Source organism: Martes martes (genome assembly GCF_963455335.1).
Source record: "Martes martes genome assembly, chromosome: 9".
Lineage (NCBI taxonomy): Eukaryota > Metazoa > Chordata > Mammalia > Carnivora > Mustelidae > Martes > Martes martes.
The window spans coordinates 68,009,759-68,032,930 of NC_137896.1; the positions used below are offsets into that span (position 1 = coordinate 68,009,759).

The 23,172-nt window shown below is 36.3% G+C and overlaps 1 protein-coding gene across 2 annotated transcripts in view; it reads left to right on the forward strand.

The window, feature by feature from the left end:
• Window positions 1–4,177: 4,177 nt before the first annotated feature.
• The window catches only part of GTF2A1L (general transcription factor IIA subunit 1 like), a gene marked incomplete at both ends in the record, with an annotated part of 48,976 nt that continues 29,981 nt past the window's right edge, over window positions 4,178–23,172 (forward strand). Inside the window, 6 exons of one of the 2 annotated variants that reach the window (XM_080812849.1) lie at window positions 4,178–4,198; window positions 6,698–6,799; window positions 7,205–7,328; window positions 15,089–15,144; window positions 17,197–17,281; window positions 18,361–18,947. In XM_080812849.1, the coding sequence (XP_080668975.1) occupies window positions 4,178–4,198; window positions 6,698–6,799; window positions 7,205–7,328; window positions 15,089–15,144; window positions 17,197–17,281; window positions 18,361–18,947 (975 nt within the window). The remainder of the gene's footprint in view (window positions 4,199–6,697; window positions 6,800–7,204; window positions 7,329–15,088; window positions 15,145–17,196; window positions 17,282–18,360; window positions 18,948–23,172) is intronic. The other variant, XM_080812850.1, reaches the window with a different exon arrangement.

The following is a 23,172-nucleotide window of genomic DNA, read 5'->3' on the forward strand; positions in this document are numbered from 1 at the left end:
TTTTATTTGTCTTTACTTCTATCTTCTCTAAGCAGAAATTTATGTTGGAAAATTAACTGGACAATGGACATTTTCCTTGCTAACATTTCATGTTCCTGTATGATTATACACGTTGTGATTTAGAGAATGAAAATGGAATCATTTGTTAGCTAGGAAATTACTCAATCCTTATCAGACCCTGATGAGACTGTAGAAAAAGTAGCCATGGGGAAAATTGTGTTTGAAGTCATCCTCCACACTCACTGTGAGTTAATTATAATCACTAATTTTCATATGTACACAATGTATACATCTCTTTAATATTAAAATATTTTGAAAGAGGCAACAATGTGATCATTAAGAGTTCCACTGTGTGTTAAGGTTACCAGTTGGCCATAGCCTAATGGCACAGTCATTTTAACTGAAATCATGTTGGGGTGGGGAGGGGAATTCATCATGGTGAAGCAATATATGATGTTCACATAATATAAGGTGATTTTGGACTACAAAATGGAAAATGTTACAAAAGTACAGAATGTAAATAAATCAGAACTACCAACATTGTAACCATTTCAAAGTTACAAGGTGAGATAGAGATTATCTGCATTTTCATTTCCTGGAAGATGTGAAGGATGAGACAGTCAGAGGAACACAATACTGCTGGGTTTAGTGCAGTGGTTGCAAAATGTTCAGAAACTAATTATGAATATTTGCTGTCTTAAGTCATATGCTCATAGACTAACTTGTATTTTTCATTACAGATTAAATATATTATTTAGAATCTGTACAGTTACTGAAGTGCCCTGTATTTGGCTGTAGAATTTAATATGTAAAAGATAATGGTCTTTTTCTAAAATACCTTTTGTAAGAAAATATTCTCACTCAGAGAAAGGACTTCACAGATCTGGTTTTTTCTCACAATAAGCAAAGTGAAATTGTTTCTTTACTCTTGTAGTAATATCACTGAGACCTCCAGGCAAAAATAATGAGAATATACAGAATACAAAGAAATTAATCTGATTATTAGATTTGTTTAAATGTTGCAAAACTGGTGTGTGTTATAGATGAAATATTATATATTATAGTCTGTAAACAAAGCAGGGCAAAATGAAAATCTGTTGCTCTGAATTGTGATGAGCTGCTAGGGAAAATCTTTGTGCTTTGTCGTAGGTGTAATTTCAAAAAACTGAGTGCTCAAAGAAGGACCAAACCTTAGCATTCTTTTTTTATCTTCTGTTTACTAACATAAAAAATCGTCACTGAAGATTGGCCTCGCTGAAGCTTGGAGATCTAGAAATTTCAATTTTAGCATCAAAAGTGTTTTGTGTGTGCAACACACTTCCCTGATGGGTTTGAAAAATTGAAAAAAGAAATATGACCATCACGTAACTATAAGAGTTTGCTTGTTTGATGATAACCTGGGGTCAATGCCACCAAATATCAGTCTATAAAGGTTCCTTTACATACATTTCAAATGCTTTTATGATTGACAAGAGTATTAAAAAAACTTTAAATGCTGAGATTACAATGAGGGAAAACTAAACCTTTGGTAGTCACAATCCAATCAGACAATGGGTCCTGTATTAGTTATCTCATGCTGTGTAACAAATTTACCCCCAAATTTAACTGCTTAAAATGGCATGTATTTATTATCTCACAGAGTCTCTCAGGATTGGGAATCATGAAATGCCTAGCCTAGAGGGTGGTTCTCTTGAAAGAATGCAGCCAAGCTGTCTGTCGGGGCTACAGTAAATAATCTGACCACCCAAATGGGGAAGGATTGATTTCCAAGCTTACTCATGTGGTTGTCTACAGGCTTCTGCTCTTTGCTGGCTATGGGCTGGAGTCATAGTTCCTTGTCATCCAGGTTTCTCCATAGGCTACCTGAATGCCTGAATGTCCTCAACAACATGACTGCTGTTGTCTCCCAAAGTGAGAAATCGGAAGGAATTTCAAGGAGGGAAGCCACAATCATTTTTTAAATAAGATTTTATTTATTATTTGACAGAGAGAACACAAGCAGGCAGAGAGGCAAGCAGACAGAGAGAGGAAGCAGGCTTCCTGCTGAGAGCCTGCTGTGGGGCTCAATCCCAGGACCTTGAGATCATGACCTGAGCCAAAGGCAGAGGCTTAACCCACTGAGCCACCCAGGTGCCATGCCACAGTCATCTTTAACCTCATTTCAGAAGTGATACAACAATACCTCTGCTTTATTCTTTGGCCATCCAGACAAACCAGAGTACAGTGTGGGAGGGGACAACACAAAGCTGTGAATGCCAGGAAGTGAGAATCATTGTGGGCCATCGTGGATGGTGGCGACCACAGGTCCAAAGCAGACTTATGACTTGGATTCACCTAGAATTCACCTAGAGGTTAAAATATACCTCCTCTAAAAGCTATTGTTTATTATCAGGGAAAAATTACATCTGAATCTACTAGTGACTATCCAGACAGACTACGAGGGGCAAATGGAAAGCTGCTGACATTTCTCTGCCAAAGTCACATAACCTCTCTGTCACCTGAGTCTACTAAGTATACTAAGCATTAACAATTCAACTCTTAGCCACACTTTTTATGGGGATTAACGGCAAAATTTAATTTCAAAAATGAGTATGATCTATAGTATAGCCTTGAGAAGGGTAAAATAAATAAGGGAGTAATATAAAAATATGCTGTAAGATGATTACCAATAATATGCTTGTAAGAATAAGGTCTTAAAACTTGATGATGAAAAGTTAGAAAACAGGAGACCTTTCAGGTTTCTTCTCAGTTTGAATAATTTAATTGGATTTTATAATATCAGTAAGAATCAGTGACTGCTTTTAGCTTTTCTATTTTGGGTGGTAGATAAGTAACTCTGAATACTTCTGGTAGTAAATTGCCAGGTAGAGATACAATCATTAAAAATTACTATATAAAATTCTCAGCTTTTTTTGTAAAAGAGATTTCAGATACTTTTTAATTTCAGAAAGTCTTCTAAGAGGCTTCATATAAATCAGCTGCTTGAAACTCACAAATCATAAGGTACCTGACCCAGGCAAAGCAAATACAGAGCAGTAGGGCATAAATAGCTCTACTGAATTTATACATACAAATAAACAGCCAATTTTAAACCTACTATGATTTTTAAAATCACTAAATAACCTAGCCATCTGGTTAAGTCAGGACCTATCTGCAGATTAGAAAGGCTATTTAAAAGACAGAGCAGTGGCAATAGATGACTTTTTCTTAAGACTTCACATTATCTATGCTTAGACTTACTCTCAGTCCTAGTCAAGATATGCTTCTAGATGCTCTACCTTTCAGGGGAGGGAGGGAATTATTGCAGGTCAAGAGATGGTGATTGCTACCTGAGGAGGAAAAGGAGACTGGATAGTGCCTGGTGCTGACTTTATTTTAGCAGTCGTTCTCCACCTAAGCTGCATAATAGAATCAAGGGTCTCTGCGGTGAGACTCAGGTGCCAAATATTTATTAAACTCTCCAGTTGATTTCACTGGGCGGCCAAAGCTGAGAATTTTTGTCTTGGGACAGTAGATCTCATTTCAGCGACCATCAGAATCATCTGGAGAGCATGCTGAAATTACGGAATGCTGGGCCCCATCCCTAGAGTTTCTGGTAGGTAGGTCTGGGGTGGGCTCAATAATTTGTGTTTTTAACAGGTTCCCAGATGATGCTGATTTGCTGCCCTATGCTTTGAGAATCAATCTTAGAAGAGTTTGGCTTTTGTTGTATTTTTACTAGAGTTCAGCTGTGCGCGGGGTGGAGGGGGAGGGGTGAAAATTGGTAGAAGGAGAGGACAGAAGCCGCTAGTCTCTCCACTTTCCTGGCTCAATCCCCTTCCAAGCTGAAGGGGAACTGGAATCTACCACTGCATCGCATCTCCCCTGTTTTCTCAGTCTTTATTTCACAGACTGAGTAAATAAAGGTGCTTCAGGGGTCGGCTGAATGGTCCACAGCTGTTTAGATCACCGTTAACCAGCCCATTTTAGCGGGCTTCTTTGCTCACGCATACCCTCATTCCGCGGCACCCTGCTCAAAGCAGCCCACTAGCCTTTCTCTCCTCCCTGCCCCGCCCCCAGAGTCTCTGCGTGGTTGCGCAGACTACGTGCCGTGCCGGCGTTCATAGTGAGCAGCGAGAGTTCAGTGGGGCACCGCGTGCTGCGCAGGCGCGAGGAGAGAGGTGCCGGAGCCGCCATCATGGCCTGTGTCAACCCCGTGGTAAGGAGGACCGGCCGGGCCTGTGGGCCCGTGGTCTATGTGGAGGGAGGTCTGGTCCAGGGATCTCGGCAGCCCAGGCCTCTACACACGCTTTCCCTTCCTGGCCCTTCACAGCCGTTCAGAAACCGTCACTCTAAGTGGCCCTGGCTGTTCGCTTCCGCTTTGGAGGAAGCCGGTGAGGGCCAGTAGTAGCTCAGCCGGAAGTTGGAATCCGCCTGCTGAAGGAACCGCTGCCTCCTCCTCCCCTCCGTTCTCACTGGCACTGAGGCTGTCTGGAAGAGGTGGTTAGAGCTGGAGCTCGCGGTAGCCCTCCAGTTTCCTGTGTCTTGAGAAAATTCCCGAGTTCAGTTGTACTCTTACTCTAATTCTTACTTCTGGTGTGGCCATTGTTGATTCTGAGCTCTATTATTTACCTGAAGTAATAAGTGATGTGGTATTTCTTGTTACCCCGGGCGTATTTTTTGAGTTCTCTTCTACCCCGCATTTCCCATCCTGAATGCTTAAGTACGCCATTGGAATTAAACACAAACCTTGATCTCCTACCCTTACAGTGAGAATTGACAGGCTAAATGGCACTTGTGAAACGCTCTATCAATTTTTAAAAAGCTGAATTAAAGAGAAAAACAAGGATTCACCTTTATTTTCAGTTCACCTGAACAAACGTGGTATTTGGTGAAAGGCAGTGTGCTTGTCCCGGTCTATTATTTTATGGGTTCCATGTATATATATGCAGCATAAAAGGGTCCATTTTTAGAGACACATTATTTTCATTGTGTATCCATTTTTTGATGCTAATGTATTTTAAGATACGTAAAATACTCAGGCTTGAATATAAGTTTACCATGTGTACCCTTTTATCTGATGGTGAACTCTGTGGAGGGTTGTGTGAGTTTTCTTTTAAATAGAGAAGAGGTTAAGATGGATTTCCTGGACTATACATTGTTCTGATAAAGGTATTAGGGAGAATATAAAGGCTAATCTTAGTTCCAGAAGAGAAAGTATGTTCAATACTTATTTTGCTTTTTAAAAATTGTGTTCTAATGGTTTGTTTTTGACAGCTGCTCTTATACTCTGAGGGCAGATTTTTTTTAAAAAAGATTTTATTTATTTATATGAGAGAGGAGAAGGTGGAGGGAGAAGCAGACTCCCCCTGGAGCTGGGGGACCGATGTGGGACTCAATCCCAGGTCTCTGGGATCATGACCTGAGCCAAAGGCAGTTGCTTAACCAACTGAGCCACCCAGGCACTCTCTGAGGGTAGATCTTAAGGAAGTTTTTAACCCTAGGAGTGTTTTCTTCTTGCAGTAAAAGTGATCAAACTAGCTGGGATGAACACCAAAGTATCACTTTAGTATGCCTTTATCGGGGTAAACTGTTTGAGAAGAAGCATCTAATCTAGGGCACTTAATCTTAATGGATATGCCTGTGAATAACATGGTACTGGTTGGCCTATTTATAAGCTTACCTGGGATCTTTATGGGCATTAATTTTAAACCTAACTATTCTTGATGTGAGCGGGAGTATTTAGAGAGTACTAAATACTCTCTGGGTAGTGTGAAAAAGCAGTCCTAGAATGCCACAATTTTTATTGCCAAATCTTGTGGAAAGGTATAGTTCATTCATGTCTTGTTTAGGTTCTGTTAGGAATCCATTTTGGTGCACTTGTACTTTCACTTGACAGTGGTTCAGAATATTTTTTTGGACTACAGGTATTTTGGAAGTGGGATAGTCTTTGGTTACTCTATTGTAAGTACTTGTCTCAGTCTTACAGCTTGCAATTTATTCATATATGTGAAAGTAATATAGTGAACTCTAAAAACTCCTTTGGCTGATTTGAGAAAATAAGTTGAAGACAGTAGGTTCGTTTCCACCTGCCTTAAATGAATTTATGCTAAGCGAAATAAATCAGTCAGAGAATTATCATATGATCTCACTCGTGTGGAATTTAAGAAACAAAACAGGATATAGCAGAAGAGAGGAAAAAAATAAAACAAGATGAAGTCAGAAAGAGACTCTTAATCACAGGAAACAAAATGAGGGTTGCTGGAAGGGAGGGGTGGGAGATGGGATAACTTGATGATGGACATTAAGGAGGGCACGTGATGTAATGAGCGCTGGGTATTATAATCGACTGATGAATCACTGACCTCTCCCTCTAAAACTAATAATACATTATATGTTAATTGAATTTAAATAATAAAAATAAAAGGGAGAAGGTTAAATTCTGACAAAAACCAAGTGACTTAATTGTAACCTACCATCTTGATGAATTATTAGTTCATATTTGATTGTAGTTCTTTAAGTCAGCCTTGTCAGCCAGCCTGAGACTATGGGTCAGAAGCTAACACAATTTATGAACAGCTAAGACTATACTGGAAGTAGATTGCATTTAGTAAGAATCTTTATGGTGGTTTTTCTTTAAACCATAAGAAAGAATACACTGCATGTAAACTGAATACCTTCTTGATAGTTTAAAATGTTAACAATTGCTTTTTTGTAGCCTAAACTCTACAGATCTATAATTGAAGATGTAATTGAAGGAGTGCGGGATCTATTCGCTGAAGAAGGTATAGAAGAACAAGTTCTAAAAGACTTGAAGCAGGTTTGTAGACAATGCAAGTTACCCTTTTTGTTCTTTCTTCTTAAAAAGCTTATAAATTTTAGTTTTAACCCCTCAATTATAGTTTAATGCTTACCCATTCGTTGTGCCATCAGCTGACGTTAAAAAGTTAAAGACCTAGGGGCGCCTGGATGGCTCAGTGGGTTAAAGGCTCTGCCTTCGGTTCAGGTCGTGATCCCAGGGGCCTGGGATCGAGCCCCGCATCGGGCTCTCTGCTCAGCGGGGAGCCTGCTTCCCCCTCTCTCCCTCTGCCTGCCTCTCTGCCTACTTGCAATCTCTCTCTCTCTGTCAAATAAATAAATAAAAATCTTAAAAAAAAAAAAAAGTTAAAGACCTAAATACCCTAACTTTTTTTTTTTTTTTTTTTTAACATTTTTTTCTCTGCAGCTCTGGGAAACAAAGATTTTGCAGTCTAAAGCAACGGAAGATTTCTTCAGAAATAGTGCCCATTCACCTGTGTTCACCCTTCCATTGCCAAACAGCTTGCACCAAACATTGCAGTCATCAACAGGTTGGATACAGTTAGTAAATTAGTACTACTTTGGTCTTCAGAACACATTCTCATTGGTGGTGGTTTTATATTAGGGTAATGTTCTTAAGGTGAGGGGGCTTGGATCTCAAAACCATTACTATTAAATGAACACAATAAACCATCATCTTGTAATTATGGGTAACAAAATTAGGTTATTCAAGCCAGCTTTTGAAAATACTGAAGTCCACAAAGATGACCAATTGTTGCTTCAGAGGAACAAGTTACATCACTTGTGGGCTATTGGGAATACCCACTAGTTATTTCAGAGAATTTGATTGGGTTGTGTCAAGGAGTAACTGAGCCACCATTGCTGGAAAAAGCAGTGGGAAAGATGGGTGGTTGCATGCTTGTGCATTCTTTATCTTTCTCTTGCTTGTTGTATATATTATAAATCTGCTATTGTACTGGAAGCAAAGTAGAGAGTTAACAAGAATATGGAGATTATTCAGGCTACTTCACTGTTTTGGGTATTATATATTATGGCTAGAAATTAACCCTGTGTGCTTTTCTTCATTTCTTGGACTTGAAACCTTTGCTTTTGAGGGAAATAATTTTCCATATTATGTGTATCAATTTAAACTGGAAAAAAATGGCTAAGATAAATGATACTGTTTTATCTTTCTAGCCTTTATTCCTTCTTTTCTGATTCTTAAAATTTTTATACTATCCTAATGTATGTGTGTGTGTTGTCTGTATATCTGCATGCAACACACACATACATACAGGTTTTATTTTGTTTAGTTGAATTAGATTGATGTCTGCCAGAAGTGAGGGTAGATTTTGGATTAGATTTTGGATTGGATTGTCAGTAATAACTAGGTTGTTCATTGCACACTTGGGAAAATTCAAAGGAAAATCACGTGGGACAAGGTGAAGAGAAAATAGTAAGGAGGCTAGTATCTTGTTTATTATAAAACGAGAGAATTTAAGTGTGGCAGCAATTATAACTTAAAAATGAAATAAGTTAACAATGAATATTGAATTCCCAGATGTAACTTTTATTTAATGTTATGCTTCTAAAGTATAACTTTACTCTGTTAGCCACAGCAGTTTTAATTACTAAGTTGACACTTTGAAACATTTTACCTCAGTTTCTATAGTTTTGATTATGCTTTTGTTTTTAACTTTTTTTTTTTAGGTCATCCCTTTTATTTCTCTATTTAAATAACATTATTTTCTTTATTGAAGAACTTTAAAGATTTTCATTCTTTTCTTTTTTTTTTTTTTTAACCTAGGAGTGACTTAGAGGGTGGCCAGTGTGGAGGGATGAAAGATTAGACTGTTTTTTATCAAAAGCAGTTAACACTTCTCAGGTTCTTTGTTATTCAAAACTGCAATACTTGTTTTTGCCGCAAGATGGTAATATTACCAGTGATTTAAATCACAAAATAGTCTTGCAACTAATATGTCTAGCTGGCTTTCATTCCGCACTGTATTCCTATTCTCTTTCTTGGAAGTTAGAATAATAGAAATAATTACATTTAAACAAGACAGTTTTTATTCTTTTCTACATCATTTATAATGAAAAGGCTTAGGAGGAAGTACACATCCTTTAAAAATCATTACAAGCCTTGTTTTTATCCCTCTTCATTTCTAGGTTCCCTAGAATAAGAATCTTGAAGTAAATAGCCTCATAAAATTGAAGTACTTCTTAATTATATCTTCTCATTGTAGGCTTTTAAAAGCCTGATTAAAATAATCTAAACTAACTTACTTCTACAACCTTTTTATCTCTTGATAACAAGTTCAAATTAAATCTACAATGGAGTAAGTCATTTGCCTTTGTTCCATCTTTAAAGCTTATTGCTCTATCATATTTTCTTTGACTCTATTATCCATTTGCTTAATAATTTCCTGTATTTTCAGTTGTCAACTTTTTTTTGGTCTCAGGACCCCTTTACACTCCTAAAAATGGAGGACCTTGAAGAGCTTACTTTATGTGGGTTTTTTTTTTCTTTTTAAAGATTTTATTTTTATTAATTTGACTGACAGAGATCACAAGTAGGCAGAGAGAGAGGAAGGGAAGCAGGCTCCCTGCTGAGCAGAGAGCCCGATGTGGGGCTCCATCCCAGGACCCTGGGATCATGACCGGAGCCAAAGGCAGAGGCTTTACCCACTGAGCCACCCAGGTGCCCCTTTATGTGGGTTGTTAAGTATCTATTTACCATATAAAAGTTTAAAACTGAGAAACTTAAAAAAAAGTTTTATAAATTCCAAAAATTGGCTAATATGTTAACATAATAACATATATTTGGTAAAAGTAACTTTTCCAGAACAAAAAGTATTTAATGAGAGGAGTGGCATTGTTTTACTTTTCTACAAATCTCTTCAGATGTCTGGCTTAATATAAGGTAGCTGGATTCTCATATCTATTTCTAAATTCAGTCCGTTGTGACACGTAGTTTTGGCTAAAGTATATGAAGAAAATCTAGCCTTCCACAGATGTATAATTGGAAAAAGAGTGTTTTTATAGCAATTTCAGGTAACTTGATACTACACTAAAACTCAACAAGTGTTAGTTTCTGAGAGTTTAGCTACAAGGTGGAATCTGAAACTTTATCAGTGGACTTTGTATAATGTTTAAAGATCACTGGTGTGTCTTGCACTTTGAATGACTCCTTAACCTGTGTGTGATTTTGTAACATAAGTTAGTTATTTGGAAAATACTGTTTGACTGAGTTATGCACTTGACACATTGTTCATTATACAAGATTAAAAAATGCTATTAATATCACCACACATTTCTTCAGAAAAATTGGAAAGCTATCAAGCTCACTGTGGTGGATATAAAGTTTTACAAAATTAAGATTTTTGGTTGAAAGCTTGAATTTTACCATTGCCAAACAAATACTGTCAGTTTGTTTTCCTTGAAGTGACGGGCACATTTGGTTCATTTAAAAAAAAAATGACTGCCAAATATCCATGTCTGAATAACCATAGTTTGTGTCACTTATTCTTTCAAGTAAAAATGTTTCTTAAAAAGGAGAGGCTAGATCAGCTCTCAGCTTAAATAACAGCACCAGTCCTTTTCCATGTACTTCCTGTGTATCTGTATGCTGCAGAAATGCTTTGTGTTCTTCCCATTTCATCCACAGAATATTAAAAGAAAGTATCCTCAAGGGTTGAAATTTTATAAAAATAGTTCTTTATGGTTACATTTATGGTTACTATTTTATTGTTGCTGTTGTTTATCTTTTTTACTGTGAGTGGGTGGTGATGGAGAACAAATAAAGAGGCCACTAGCAGGTTTGGTAATACTGCTTTAATTCATGCTAAGATGGCCTCTTTCTCTCTCTCTCTTTCCCTTTCCTTTCCTTCCTCTCTTCCTCCCTCCCTCCCTCCCTTCCTTCTTCTCCACCTTCCCTCCTCTCCCTTGCTTCCCTCCCTCCCTTCTTTCCTTCCTTCCTTCCTTCCTTTTTTTTTTTTTTTTTTTAAATAAAGTAGGCTCTACACCCACCCAGCATGCAGCCCAATGGAGGGCTTGAACTAATGACTTTGAGATCAGGACCTGAGCTGAGATCAGGAGTCAGATGCTAAGGGCCCCTGGGTGGATCAGTTGGTTGAGCCTCCGACTCTTGGCTTTGGCTCAGGTCACGATCTTGGGGTCCTGGGATGGAGCCCTGTGTCAGGCTGTGTGCTCAGTGGCCAGTCTGCTTGAGATTGTCTCTCTCCCTCTTCCCCTTACCCAGCTCGTGCACATGCAGTTTCTCTCTAAAAATAAAATCTTTAAAAAAAGTTGGAGACTTAACCAAATGAGCCACCGAGGCACCCCAAAGTGCCTTCACTTTTACTCATCATTGCTCTCCACTATAAGAAAAAAGAAAAAAATGCATAGTGAGAAATGAAAAAAAAAGATTTATTGTCTTGGTGTTATAAAAAAATAGTCTGACCTTGTGAACACCCTGAAAGGGTCCCATGGACCCCTGGGGGTTTGCAAAGTACAATTTAAGAACTGCTATTCTATTCTTGGGGTGATTATATATAGTTTGTAATCCACTTTTTAAAAAAGACAATGTTTTTAGAACTTTACATTCACAACAAATTTAAGAGAAGGTACAGAGACTTCTCCTATACCTCTTGTCCCAATCATGCATCATCTCTTCAGTTATTAACATCCCCCACCAGAGGGTTACATTTGTTAACAATTGATGAACCTACATTGACCTATCATAAACACTCAAAGTCCATAGGTCACCTTATTGCTCTTGGTGTTGCATGTACCATGTGTTTATGCAAATTTATAATGACATGTATCCATCATTACAGTATCTTACAGAGTATTTTTATTGTCCTAGAAATCCTTTGTACTCCTCCTATTCATCCTTTCCTACCATACCAAATCAGGGCAACCATTGATATTTTTATCGTCTCCGTTGTTTTACCTTTTTCAGAATGTCCTATAGTTGGAATCAATCATGTAGTATCTAGCCTTTTCAGATTGGCTTATTTTACTTAGTAATACGGTATTAGGATTCCTTCGTATCTTTTTGTGGCTTGATAACTCATTTCTTTTCAACACTGAATGATATTCCATTGTCTGGATGTGCCAGTTTATTTAATTGTTCACCTATAAAGCACATCTCAACCTATGTCTTTTCATATCATCTTGATTTTTTTTTTTCAAAGGAGTTTTAAGTTTTATAAAAACTTAAACCTGGCTTATCAATTATTTCTTTCATGGGTTCTACCTTTGGTGTTGAATCTAAAAAGTCATTGCCATACTCCTGGTCATCTAGATTTTCTTCTATCTTCTAGGAATTTCTTCTATCTTCTAGGAATTTTGTAGTTTTGCATTTTACATTTAGTTCTGATCTACTTTTAGTCTTTTTTTTTTTTTTTTGAAGGGTATAAAGTCTGTGTCTAGTTTCATGTTTTTTGCATTGGATAGCCAGTTCAAACATTTGTTGAAGAGATTATCTTTGTGCCATTGTATTGCCTTAGCTTTTGTGTTAAAGATCAAGTGACTGTGTTATGTGGGTCAGTTTCTTGGCTCTCTGTTCTGTTCCATTGATGTGTTTGTCTATTCTTTCACCAGGTAACACTATCTTGATTACTGCAGCTTTCTAGTAAGTCTTGAAGTGGGGCAGTGTCAGTTCTCCAACTTTTTCTCCATGAATATCACAGTGGCTCTTCTGGGTCTTTTGCCTGTAATTCACTTGTCAGAGAGAAATGGGATTGCATTAATAATAACCTCAGAATAATAGGTGTAAACTAGGACTGTCCTGGGTTAACTGAGAAGTGGGATTCACTTTGTCCATGATTGCCCTATTTCTAGAGCAATTCAAATCTGTGCTATTTGGTCTTCATGTCACATAGTCTTTTTGATGAAACTATCATTGTACGAGCAAGAAAGGGAAGAATAGGAATTTTGAGAAGTTTGTGATGGCTTTCATCTTTGAGTGTTCAGACTCCTTCAGGTACAAACTACATGTCCAACTGTTGTTGAATTTAGATCTGGTGAAAATTTCAGCTGTGCTGTTGGTTCTTTTTTTTATTTTTTATTTTATTATTTTATTTTTTTAAATTTTTTTTTTTTTAAGATTTTATCTATTTATTTGAGAGAGAGAATGAGAGGAGAGAGCACGAGAGGGGAGAGGTCAGAGGGAGAATCAGACCCCCCGCCGAGCAGGGAGGCCCATGTGGGACTAGATCCTGGGACTCTAGGATCATGACCTGAGCCGAAGGCAGCTGCTTAACCAACTGAGCCACCCAGGTGCCCCAGTGCTGTTGGTTCTTGATGTGATTTGAGGTAGAATATTCAGTTTGGTTATCAGAGATGTGTATATGCTAATGAGTAGTCAAAAAGAATATTGACCAGTCTTTGCACCTCTTGAGTCACGTGACTTGGATATTAAGATTTGGAATGGTTTAAAGCAGGACCAAGAATTGTGAAGTTATTAACTGCCTTAATGTATCAAAGACTTCTTGGTGTGTAAGAAAGAAATACTCTTATAGATGTCACAATGTAGCATCTTTTATTAATTTACACTTCTTAAATTACATTTGTGGGATTGAATTCTTTCTATATTGTAAAGCCTATTGTTTGTGAAATTTAATATTTCTAGAATACATACATGAAGACCAAAATTGTAACACTTTTAGTTTAAGAAAAGACACATATTCAGTTAAAACTTAATTGAGTATTGAAACCATCTTGAATATTTTAAAAAGCATGTTTCAGGCACATGTAATGGTATATATAATTTGTGGAAGTATGTAAATGGTGCATTTAGTATCAAAATTAACTAGGAGCTGCATGAAACTTCACTATAAAACTGTTCAATGCTTTTATTCTGATGACTATAAAGGAACTCTTAAACTCTCTTATAGCTCTGTTTGATTTATATAAGATTAGAGAATTATCCTTTAGGATTTATTGCAAGGTATTTAAAAGAGGGGGAATTGTTGCTATTTTTCCTCAAGAAATTCAGTTAATTGCTTTAGACAGCGCGTTAACAGATTTTTGTTTCCTCTCAGGCAATGGCTTCAGCTGTACCAGCTTAAGCTTCGCTCACTTCAGCTAATTAAGACTAATACCCTTGTGTTCCTGCCACACCAATTCTTTCTAATTTAGCCTTTCTAAAAGAATGCCTGTTATTAAGCAAAGCCATAGATGAACGGAGGATAAAAATAATTTTCTGCTTCATTAATCATCAATCTCTGTAGCTTCACTTCTGTTATTCTAATGTGGGAAGAATGGTTAGTTAAAAAAAATATTTGCTCTTCTGAGTGACTTGCTGTTTATAATGGAGTCATTCTAGTGGCAGAAGCAAATCTTAGGGACACTTTAATGTGGTCCATGAAAAAACACCATAATAAACATTACATTTAATATATATGTGCTCCATAAACATGCTGAAACATTCTTTTTTTTATTAAAAGGTGAAATGATAGTGTAACAGTAGTGTTCAGCTAGGTAAAATGGACCTTGAGGTAAAGTTTAAGGTTATGTTGATCTCCTGAGGTCTTTCTACTATAGTTACTATTTGTTTTTTACACTTATTTTTTAATGCTTCCATTTCCAACCATTAGGCAAATGTTTTAGCTATATTAAAAACAAAGAGATAGCATAGAAAATTGGTAGATAATAAAGAAAAGATATGTGAGATTGCAACTTTAATGCAGGTTGAGGTGGTCTTCCCCTAGGAATTTGTTCTCTTTTATTTTTCTTAGTACTCATACTTGTTTCATGTAAAGACTTGTGGAGACATGTTATTCATTTATTCCTAAAACTATGTAGTTGTGCTGGCTAAAGTATTACAAATAACTCTTCCTGAAATGAATGAATGGGAAATTCTTTTGAGCCTATAAAATTTAGAATGGTTTATGTTGGGTTACATTTTTTTTGCTCAATAATATAGTCTTTTGGAAATGTGCTACTTGAATAAATACTACCTTTTCTCCTCTGTGAGAAGTTGTAATGGAGATTTAGTGCTACATTGACTCAATAAAAATAACCTAGGTATTTTCTTGTGGATTTCTATACTATGGTATACTTGATAACAAATATTTTCTTTTGGTACTTAAAACAGGTTAGTTATAAAGTCTTTATCTGAAGTTTTTTGGGAAAAAATATAGTTAAATTCATTTACCTCACTTGCAGTTAGGAGGTTTAGAACTCACCATGGTCAGACATGTTAGTGATGGAAAACATTTTTTTAAAACAAGCTATACTTAGCAGTTTGATTAAACTGGTAAATTGTAACAAATGTATAATGTTTATTTTGTTTTCTATATAGCATCATTAGTTATTCCTGCTGGTAGACCTCTTCCCAGTTTTACTACAGCAGAACTGGTATGTAGCCTGTTTAGGATATATATATATTTTTTAAGATTTTATTTATTTATTTGACAGACAGAGATCACAAGTAGGCAGAGAGGCAGGCAGAGAGAGGGAAGCATACTCCCCGCTGAGCAGAGAGCCCGATGTGGGCTTGATCCCAGGACCCTGAGATCATGACCTGAACCGAAGGCAGAGGCTAAGCCACTGAGCCACCCAGGCGCCCCTAGGATATGTTTTTAAAGATATGCCTCACTTTTAGTGAATGGTAGCAGGAGGCTAGGCATAGGTATAATTCATAATCCCCCATTTTAATGAGAAAAGATGTAGTAAGGGATGGGGAGATAGGAATAACTTCTAAAATGTACATGTCGCAAAAACTGAGGAGTTTCAGAATTGACATGTTCTTTACCAACTTTTCCTGTCTTCCAGAGCAGTTGTTAGCATCTGCCAGTAGTATATATAAATACTGTTGTTAGTATCTATAAGGTCAGGAAATTTCTGAAGTTAAATTCTATGGAGTTTTAATACACAGTATAATGCTATATACTAGGTAGATCCTAAATAAATGATGATACTTTCTGATTTTTTTTTTTTTTTGGCAAGTTGAGCTACATAATAGTTCTTCTTTTTATTTAAGTGGAGTATTTTGGTCATTTTTTATCTTTGTGTTGTAGAGATTTAGAGGATAGTTTCCCCCCTGCCCTCCCCGAAGATTTGGAGCAGAAAATAAATTACAACTTGTATTTAGAAAATTGAGTAATTTTCAGGTGGGGAAAAAATAACACTTTTTCTCTTTTACCTTTCTTCAGTGGTATATAATCCACTGTTTTTCACCTTTCAGCCCACTTTCTGGGCCAAAAGGGTTGGTAGGCTGTTAATTTCCATTTCTTTATTAAATACAAAATCACACCCCTTACCAGGATTTTTGGGACGAATGATGCTGTTTTTGATAGGAAACCAATGAAAAATATATCTGCCTTTGAAATTCTTGAGCTACTTTTTCTCCTGGTTAAAGAAATAATACACTAATAGTAAAAACAAAAAAAGTTTATAAAATAAAAAGCAAAAGAGCCCTTCAGTGTTGTACCCCAAAGCTAACTGTTTTAACTGTTTGATATATATCCATCTAGCATTCTTTCATGAAAGTTACCTTAATTTTTAAGGTAAAAGTAGGCACATCTCTGTGCTGGTTCTGTGTTTTTACTTAGTAATATAGATGGATCCTTTTCCCTGCCAGTTAAATATTGACTAACCTTAGTCGATGTATCATTTTCATTAACTGATATTTTATTAATGGACATTTATTTTTTAGTTTTTTTCTAATATAATTGATAATACTTATAGATAAGTTTTTGTGTATTGGTATGATAGCAGGTAATGAGGATAAATTCCTAGAGGTGGAATTTCTGGGTCAAAGATTATGCATGTTTTCAATTTGGTTATATATTGTGAAATTGCTCTCCAAAAAGTTGGTACATACATGCTCATACAAGCAGTGGTCTGAGAAAACTTTTTTTTCTTTTTTTAAATCACATCCTTACCAATATTGGATGTTTTTAATCAATCTTATAAATTTTTGTAGGTCTGGTAGGCAAAAACTTTTTTGTCTTTTAACTTAGCATTTAAAAAAATGGAAAATCCTGAGGTTTATTGATTCTAAAATAAAAATTGTACACTATCGTATTAACTAATTTAAAGTACCATTAGTGATCAACCTGTGGACTAGAGGACTCATTAACAGCTGTTTCTTGTATCTGACAATTTGAGGATCAGGGACTCATGCAAAGCTGTGTAGTGGGGAAGTTTTAGGAATCAGTGTTCATACCATTTACTAAGACTTTACTGGCTTCATTGCGAATAGCCATAGAACAGTATTCTTTTTATCTTTAAATGATCTAAATCAAATATTGAAAAGCTGTTTTGTTCAAAGAACTTAGCCTCAATGTTAAATGTCCAACCATTGTCCTGTTGTCTGAATCAGACTTTTTTTAATCCATGTGAGATCAGGAAAAAAGATAAAAGGAAAGCCTTTTTCTAACTTTCTAATTAAATTTTCATATCTAGGGCACCTCAAACTGTAGTGCAAGTTTCAATTTTCCTGGTTATCCTATTCATGTACCAGCAGGTGTGACACTACAGACTGCATCTGGTAAGGGTATAGTCCCCATTAAATTTTGTTTTGTTTTGTTTTGTTTTTTTGTTTTAACACTGGTACTGACTGTTGGATGTTAATTTTCATGATTTTTAATAAACTGTATACTAGAAGTTACTGAAGTTACAGGAACTTTTGAAAATATAACTTATTTTAAGAACAATAATAAGTGGTGGTTATTCCTGTTGTGGAGGCAACCTACCATATAAGACACTGTACGAGATTTGTCCTGTAACTTATTCCCATTTCTTTTTCCTAGCATTGTAGAAGTTGCTTTATATATGTTTCTTTAACTCAAATCAATTACCTAAATTCTGACAAATGCAAAGGAACACATCTGTGTCCCTGCTAGCTCTAATCAAGGAAAACTAAAGATGACATTGATCAACCTTTGCCTTCTTTGGTACTGGAGATCGTGTAGTAGAATGTCCAAAAAGTTTGGAGAGTAACCAAACTTTGCTTTTTCAGAGTACTATGTCTTGATTTGAAAGAGAATCATATCTGTTCTTTAGGTTTTTGCAAAGTTTAAAGCACCTAACTCAGTGCTCAAAAGAATAAATTTCTTCCTCTTCCTTTTTAGTGTTATTTTAAAGGAAAAAAGGGAGGAGGGGATTTCATAGCTTTTGAAATTACTTAACTCTTTTTGGATAGCATTACCTTATAGTAGTTACATGGTATCTTAGAGATCTTAAATATGTGAAATACATTCTCCATTATTATGTTTGTTAAAATCCCAGTTTGGGTTGGTAACATAGTAATTTATCAGACAATGGGATAGGTCCATGGAGTAAATATCAGTGGTCTGTATGTATCTCAAAGTGTGCCATATAAGCAAGCAGTAAAAAAGGCTTAAGTTCAAGTGAGATGGCTTTAATTGTTAAAAGTAGAGTAATACATATTTATTGTAGAAAACACAATCTGAAGAATAAAATAAAAACTCATAGAGAAAACTATTACCATACTGATGTATTTTTGGACAGCCTGTTGTGCCTGAGGGTTTCTTTCTTTCTTTTTCTTTTTTTTTAGAGGAAATTAGGTTTCTGTTATACTTACGGTACTATTTTCTCCTTTTTGAGGTCACCTTTATAAAGTCAATGTACCAGTTATGGTGACAGAGTCTTCTGGAAGAGCAAGTATTCTACATCCAATTCAGCAAGTATTTCAGCAGCTTGGGCAGCCTTCAATAATCCAGACCAGCATTCCATGCCTGAACCCATGTTCTCTCCACGTGACTGCTGAAAAATCACAGAGAATAGAAACTGTGCTCCAGCAACCCACAGTTCTTCATTCTGGGATGGTGGGTAGGAAACATTTAGAAAATGCCGCCAGTGATACACTTGCACCTCCTGGAAATGAGCATGAAATCATGTCTGAAGCTTTGTTGAGTCAGCCAGAAAGCCCTCGGTATATCCGTCTTCCAGGTGTTGTGTTTCCTCCACAGGTCTCTCAGACAGATGAACACGGGGAGCCAGTGCTTGGTGTTTCAGGCCGCGTGACTCAAAATCTGAATGGTGTGTCGCTCTCCACTGGCCGACAGGGGGCCCAGCACCAACACATGTCTGATATTCAGCTTCATGTTCTTAAAAATAGGATGTTTGGATGTGATTCTGTAAAGCAGCCAAGAAATACAGAGGAGCCCAGCAGCCTACCTATCTCAGAGAAGGTAGTTCTCTGTTGAAGTGAATGGTATTAGGGGACAGATAGTGGCCTGTGATTTGACATCCCGAGGGTTTTTTAAAAGCTGTAAGGTACTCAGAAGTATAAGTGTTCTGTTTTTTCCTTTAGAAGATTATTTATTACTGCTTTTAATATAGCAATCAGTTCTTATAAATGCCCAGCATTTCAAACTTTTAATTTCAGTTAATAAATTAGAATAGTCTTCGAAGAAAATGGATTTGTTTTAAAGTAATCCATATTACCTCTACCTTACATTGTGAGAATGTTCATTTGCGTATAAATTTAAAAGACCCAGAAATCAATCCTCATAATTAAATGAAAATAAATGAATATTTTGAGGTAATTCTTAATATACAAAAGAGGTTCAAAGTTTTTTTTTTTTTTTTTTAAGAAGCTCTACCAAATTTTCCTGAACTCCATAAGAAAGTTTTCCCTTATCTTGCTACTACTTTATTTCTCCCTATTTGCTGAAATATGAGTTAATGTCTTTTGGAATTCAAACTACTAAAAAATAGCTCCTAATTAACTTTGCACATTGAGAAAAGGTTCAAATTATTAATTTCCAAGGAATTCGTGGTGAAGGCAGACAGATTCACGGAGAATTTTGGATGGTAAAATTAAAAAAGAATCTTGCATTCTTTTTACAAATGTGAAATATGTCTTATGGCTAACTCTATTTATAAGGTTTAGTCACATAAGACAATTAATTAAAGGTCTGTGTGTCTAGCTAATGGTTTAGTGGCCCCCTACAACTGCTGTACAAACCTGTAGCAGTGGATAGTAAAGTGTTACTTTAACATTTTCCTAGATGGAAGGGAAAGTTACAGTGTACAGTGAAGGGTAATGAATGAAAAAAATGATTGTAAAACTGTTGGACCTGTTTTAGAAAGTTTCTGTTGTTTGATGAAGCCTGTTCAGAATCTTGTAGCAAGTTGAGGTTTGGTATAGAGTATAAAGATTAAAATGTTTTTTTGAGTATTATTTCATTATATTTTCCATATAATATATAAAATTTAAGAAATGTAGGCTAAACTCATAATTAGGAAACATTTGTTTTTGAGGTAAAAAATACCTGTGAATTTAAAATAAGTGTTTTCATTACTTAAAACTTTTGGAGGCATTTTTATCCCAGACTCTGTATGAACTTTGCAGAGTTTTGGTGTGAAGAGTCAAGGACTTACTCTACTGTTACTTATGAGATGTCACCTTGTACTTTGTTCTGAAATGGGAAAATAGATTAGTTAAGGGAGATTAATCAAGAATTGTTTAGGGGATAGTGGTCGAGAACTTAGGTTGAAGCCACAATAGGTTCAAATTCCAGATTCACTGTTTACAAACAAGCTATGTAATGTTACTCTCTGAAATTCAGTTATAGTCCATAAACTGGGCATGAGACCAACCTCATAATTTTTAAAATTATCAGAGATGATTTGTATACAGTTTGTAATAGCTTCTGGGACCACAGTAAGCTTTAGGTTAGTATGGGCGTGTGATAAATTGGGTAACTTTTCATATAACTCTTTGGTTAGTTTTAAAATAGAGCTGTAGGGGCGCCTAGGTTGCTCAGTGGGTTAAAGCCTCTGCCTTCGGCTCAGGTCATGATCCCAGGGTCCTGGGATTGAGCCCCACATCGGGCTCTCTGTTCAGCAGGGAGCCTGCTTCCCTTCCTCTCTCTCTGGCTGCCTCTCTGCCTACCTGTGATCTCTGTCTGTCAAATAAATAAATAAATAAAATCTTTAAAAAAAATGTATTAAAATAGAGCTATATTTAAAACACAAAAATCCAAATAGCCAAAAGTATTTACTTCATAAGGTATTTTTTTTTATTAATATACAGTAGGGTCTTTTCAAATAGTAGACTAATCTGGTAAAGGTGATGCTGATAAAATTTTTGCAAGAATTATAAATAGATTTTCTTTCTTTTTTTTTAAAAGTAGCTTTTTAGGGAATCTTATTGCTTAAAGCAAGTTACAATTAAGTATACATGTTTACTTTTCCTGTGTAGACTACCAGAGATCTAGTTTCTATATAGGTTTAACATTCTTACTGTTACATAAAATGTATTCCTGACAATTTTAGATGTGTTCCTATCTTAAAATGTGTATTAGTATGTTGGATTATTCTTAAGTGTGGGGATTTTGTTTTATAGTCTTAGGAGGCTACAGAGAACTAGAAACTTGTGTTTTCATTGAACTCCAAAAAGTAGGAGTAGAAGGAGAGAAAGGGGTATGGTAATATATCTTCTGTAACTGTTTTTATCTCTTGACTGCACTCCCTATCGTCGCCATTGCCCCACCTCCAAATACTGTCATTTCTGCTGCCTCATCTTTTAATTCTTTACCTGTCTGACTGCAACCTGTTCCCTTCTTTCTGAGCTCCTTTTATGTCTCTCTCCTATTTCCAAAGGTTCTGTTCTCAGACATTCTCTTTTTACTTGAAGTTTTCTTTGGACAGTCTCCTGGATTATTACAGTTTTAACTACCGCCTATTTGTTGATGACCGTATTTCTAACTGTATTACTCCCTTGAGCTTCATTCTTCTATCTGTTTGCCTTCTAGACAGTGCTACCTGAATGTCACAGCAATTCATTGATCCTCATCAGAGGCATGCATGGTACCACTGTCTAGTTGGTCTCCCATGCTGAGGATTTAACAATTAACTTTTGGCTCTTTCCCCCCCTTACTCTCCTTATATCATGTGCTTTTAAAAAATTATCTTTAAGATTACTGTAGAGCATATACAACATACAGTTTATCATTTTAACCATTTTTAGCTATACAGTTTAGTGGCATTAAGTACATTGATGGTTGCACAACCATCACTACTATCCGTCTCTAGAACTTTTTCATTGTCCCAAACCAAATCTCTGTACCCATTATGTAATAATTTCCCATTACCCCCTCCATTTAGCTCCTGCTAACTTGTACTTTCTGTCTCTATGAATTTGATGCCTCATAACTGGAATCATAAAATATTTATCCTTCTGTGACTGGCTTATTTCACTTAGCAGAAGATTTTCAAGATTCATCCATGTCATAGTATGTGTCAGAATTTCATTTCTTTTTAAGACTGCATCATGTCATTTGATAACTTTATTTATAACTTCAGTACTAAATATTTCAGGACTCTCTTCCCTCTTTTCCCTCTCTCCTGCTGTTGTCCTCATTGTCTCTCATTTAAGATAATATAATAGTTTCCTAAATAATTTATTAACTTGTAGTCTGCTTTTTTCACTCCACTCCTCCCAGTCCAAAGAGTTTCTTATTTTTTTTAATTTCATGCCTACTACTTGGGTGGGAACACCAAACTGATTGATTCTCTGTTAACCTTGGTGTATCCATCTTTCTGTTGCTTTTGTTATTCCCACTGCTTGGTGCCTGAATCTTCTCCTCCTATCCTCCCATCCTCCTCTCTAGCTAATTGCTTCTCATGAAGCAATTAATACTTAATACCACTTAATACTTCCTCCAGAAATTTTATTTCAGTGCCTCTCTACTCTCCCCTCATTTTTGGATTGGCTATATATCTCTTCTGTGTTATCATTGCACCTTAAGCGTGTGTGTGTCATAATGTAGTTAAAAGATGCATTAAAGTGTCCTGTTTGCCTTGGGAGGTACGTTTTATTAATCTTTGTATACATAGCCCCTAAGAATATATATACATTCATGTATACTGGAATATACTGTGCTCCAGGTGGGGCTTGAACTCCTGACTCTGAGATCAAGAGTCATATGCTTTACCACCTGAGGCAGCCAGGCACCTCTAGAATGTAAGCTTTTTAAAAAATTTTTTTAAATTTACTTTTATTTTTACTTTTTTATAGAATGTAAGCTTTTAAAGAACAAGATCTAGGGGCACCTGGGTGGCTCAGTGGGTTAAGCCTCTGCCTTCGGCTCAGGTCATGATCTTGGGGTCCTGGGATGGAGCCCTGCATCTGGCTCTCTGCACAGTGGGGAGCCTGCTCCCATCCCCCCACCTGCCTCTCTGCCTACTTGTGATCTCTGTCTGTCGAATAAATAAAGAAAAGTCTTAAAAACAAAACAAAACAAAACACCAAGATCTATGATTAGTTATTTGACTTAGTAGTTCTTAATCCTGGGGCATTAGGAAAGCCTGGGTGGCTGTCGATTGTGTGTCTATCTTCTGCTCAGGTTGTGATCCTGCAGTCCTGTAATTAACTGAGCCCCTCATTGGGCTCTGTGCTCAGCAGGG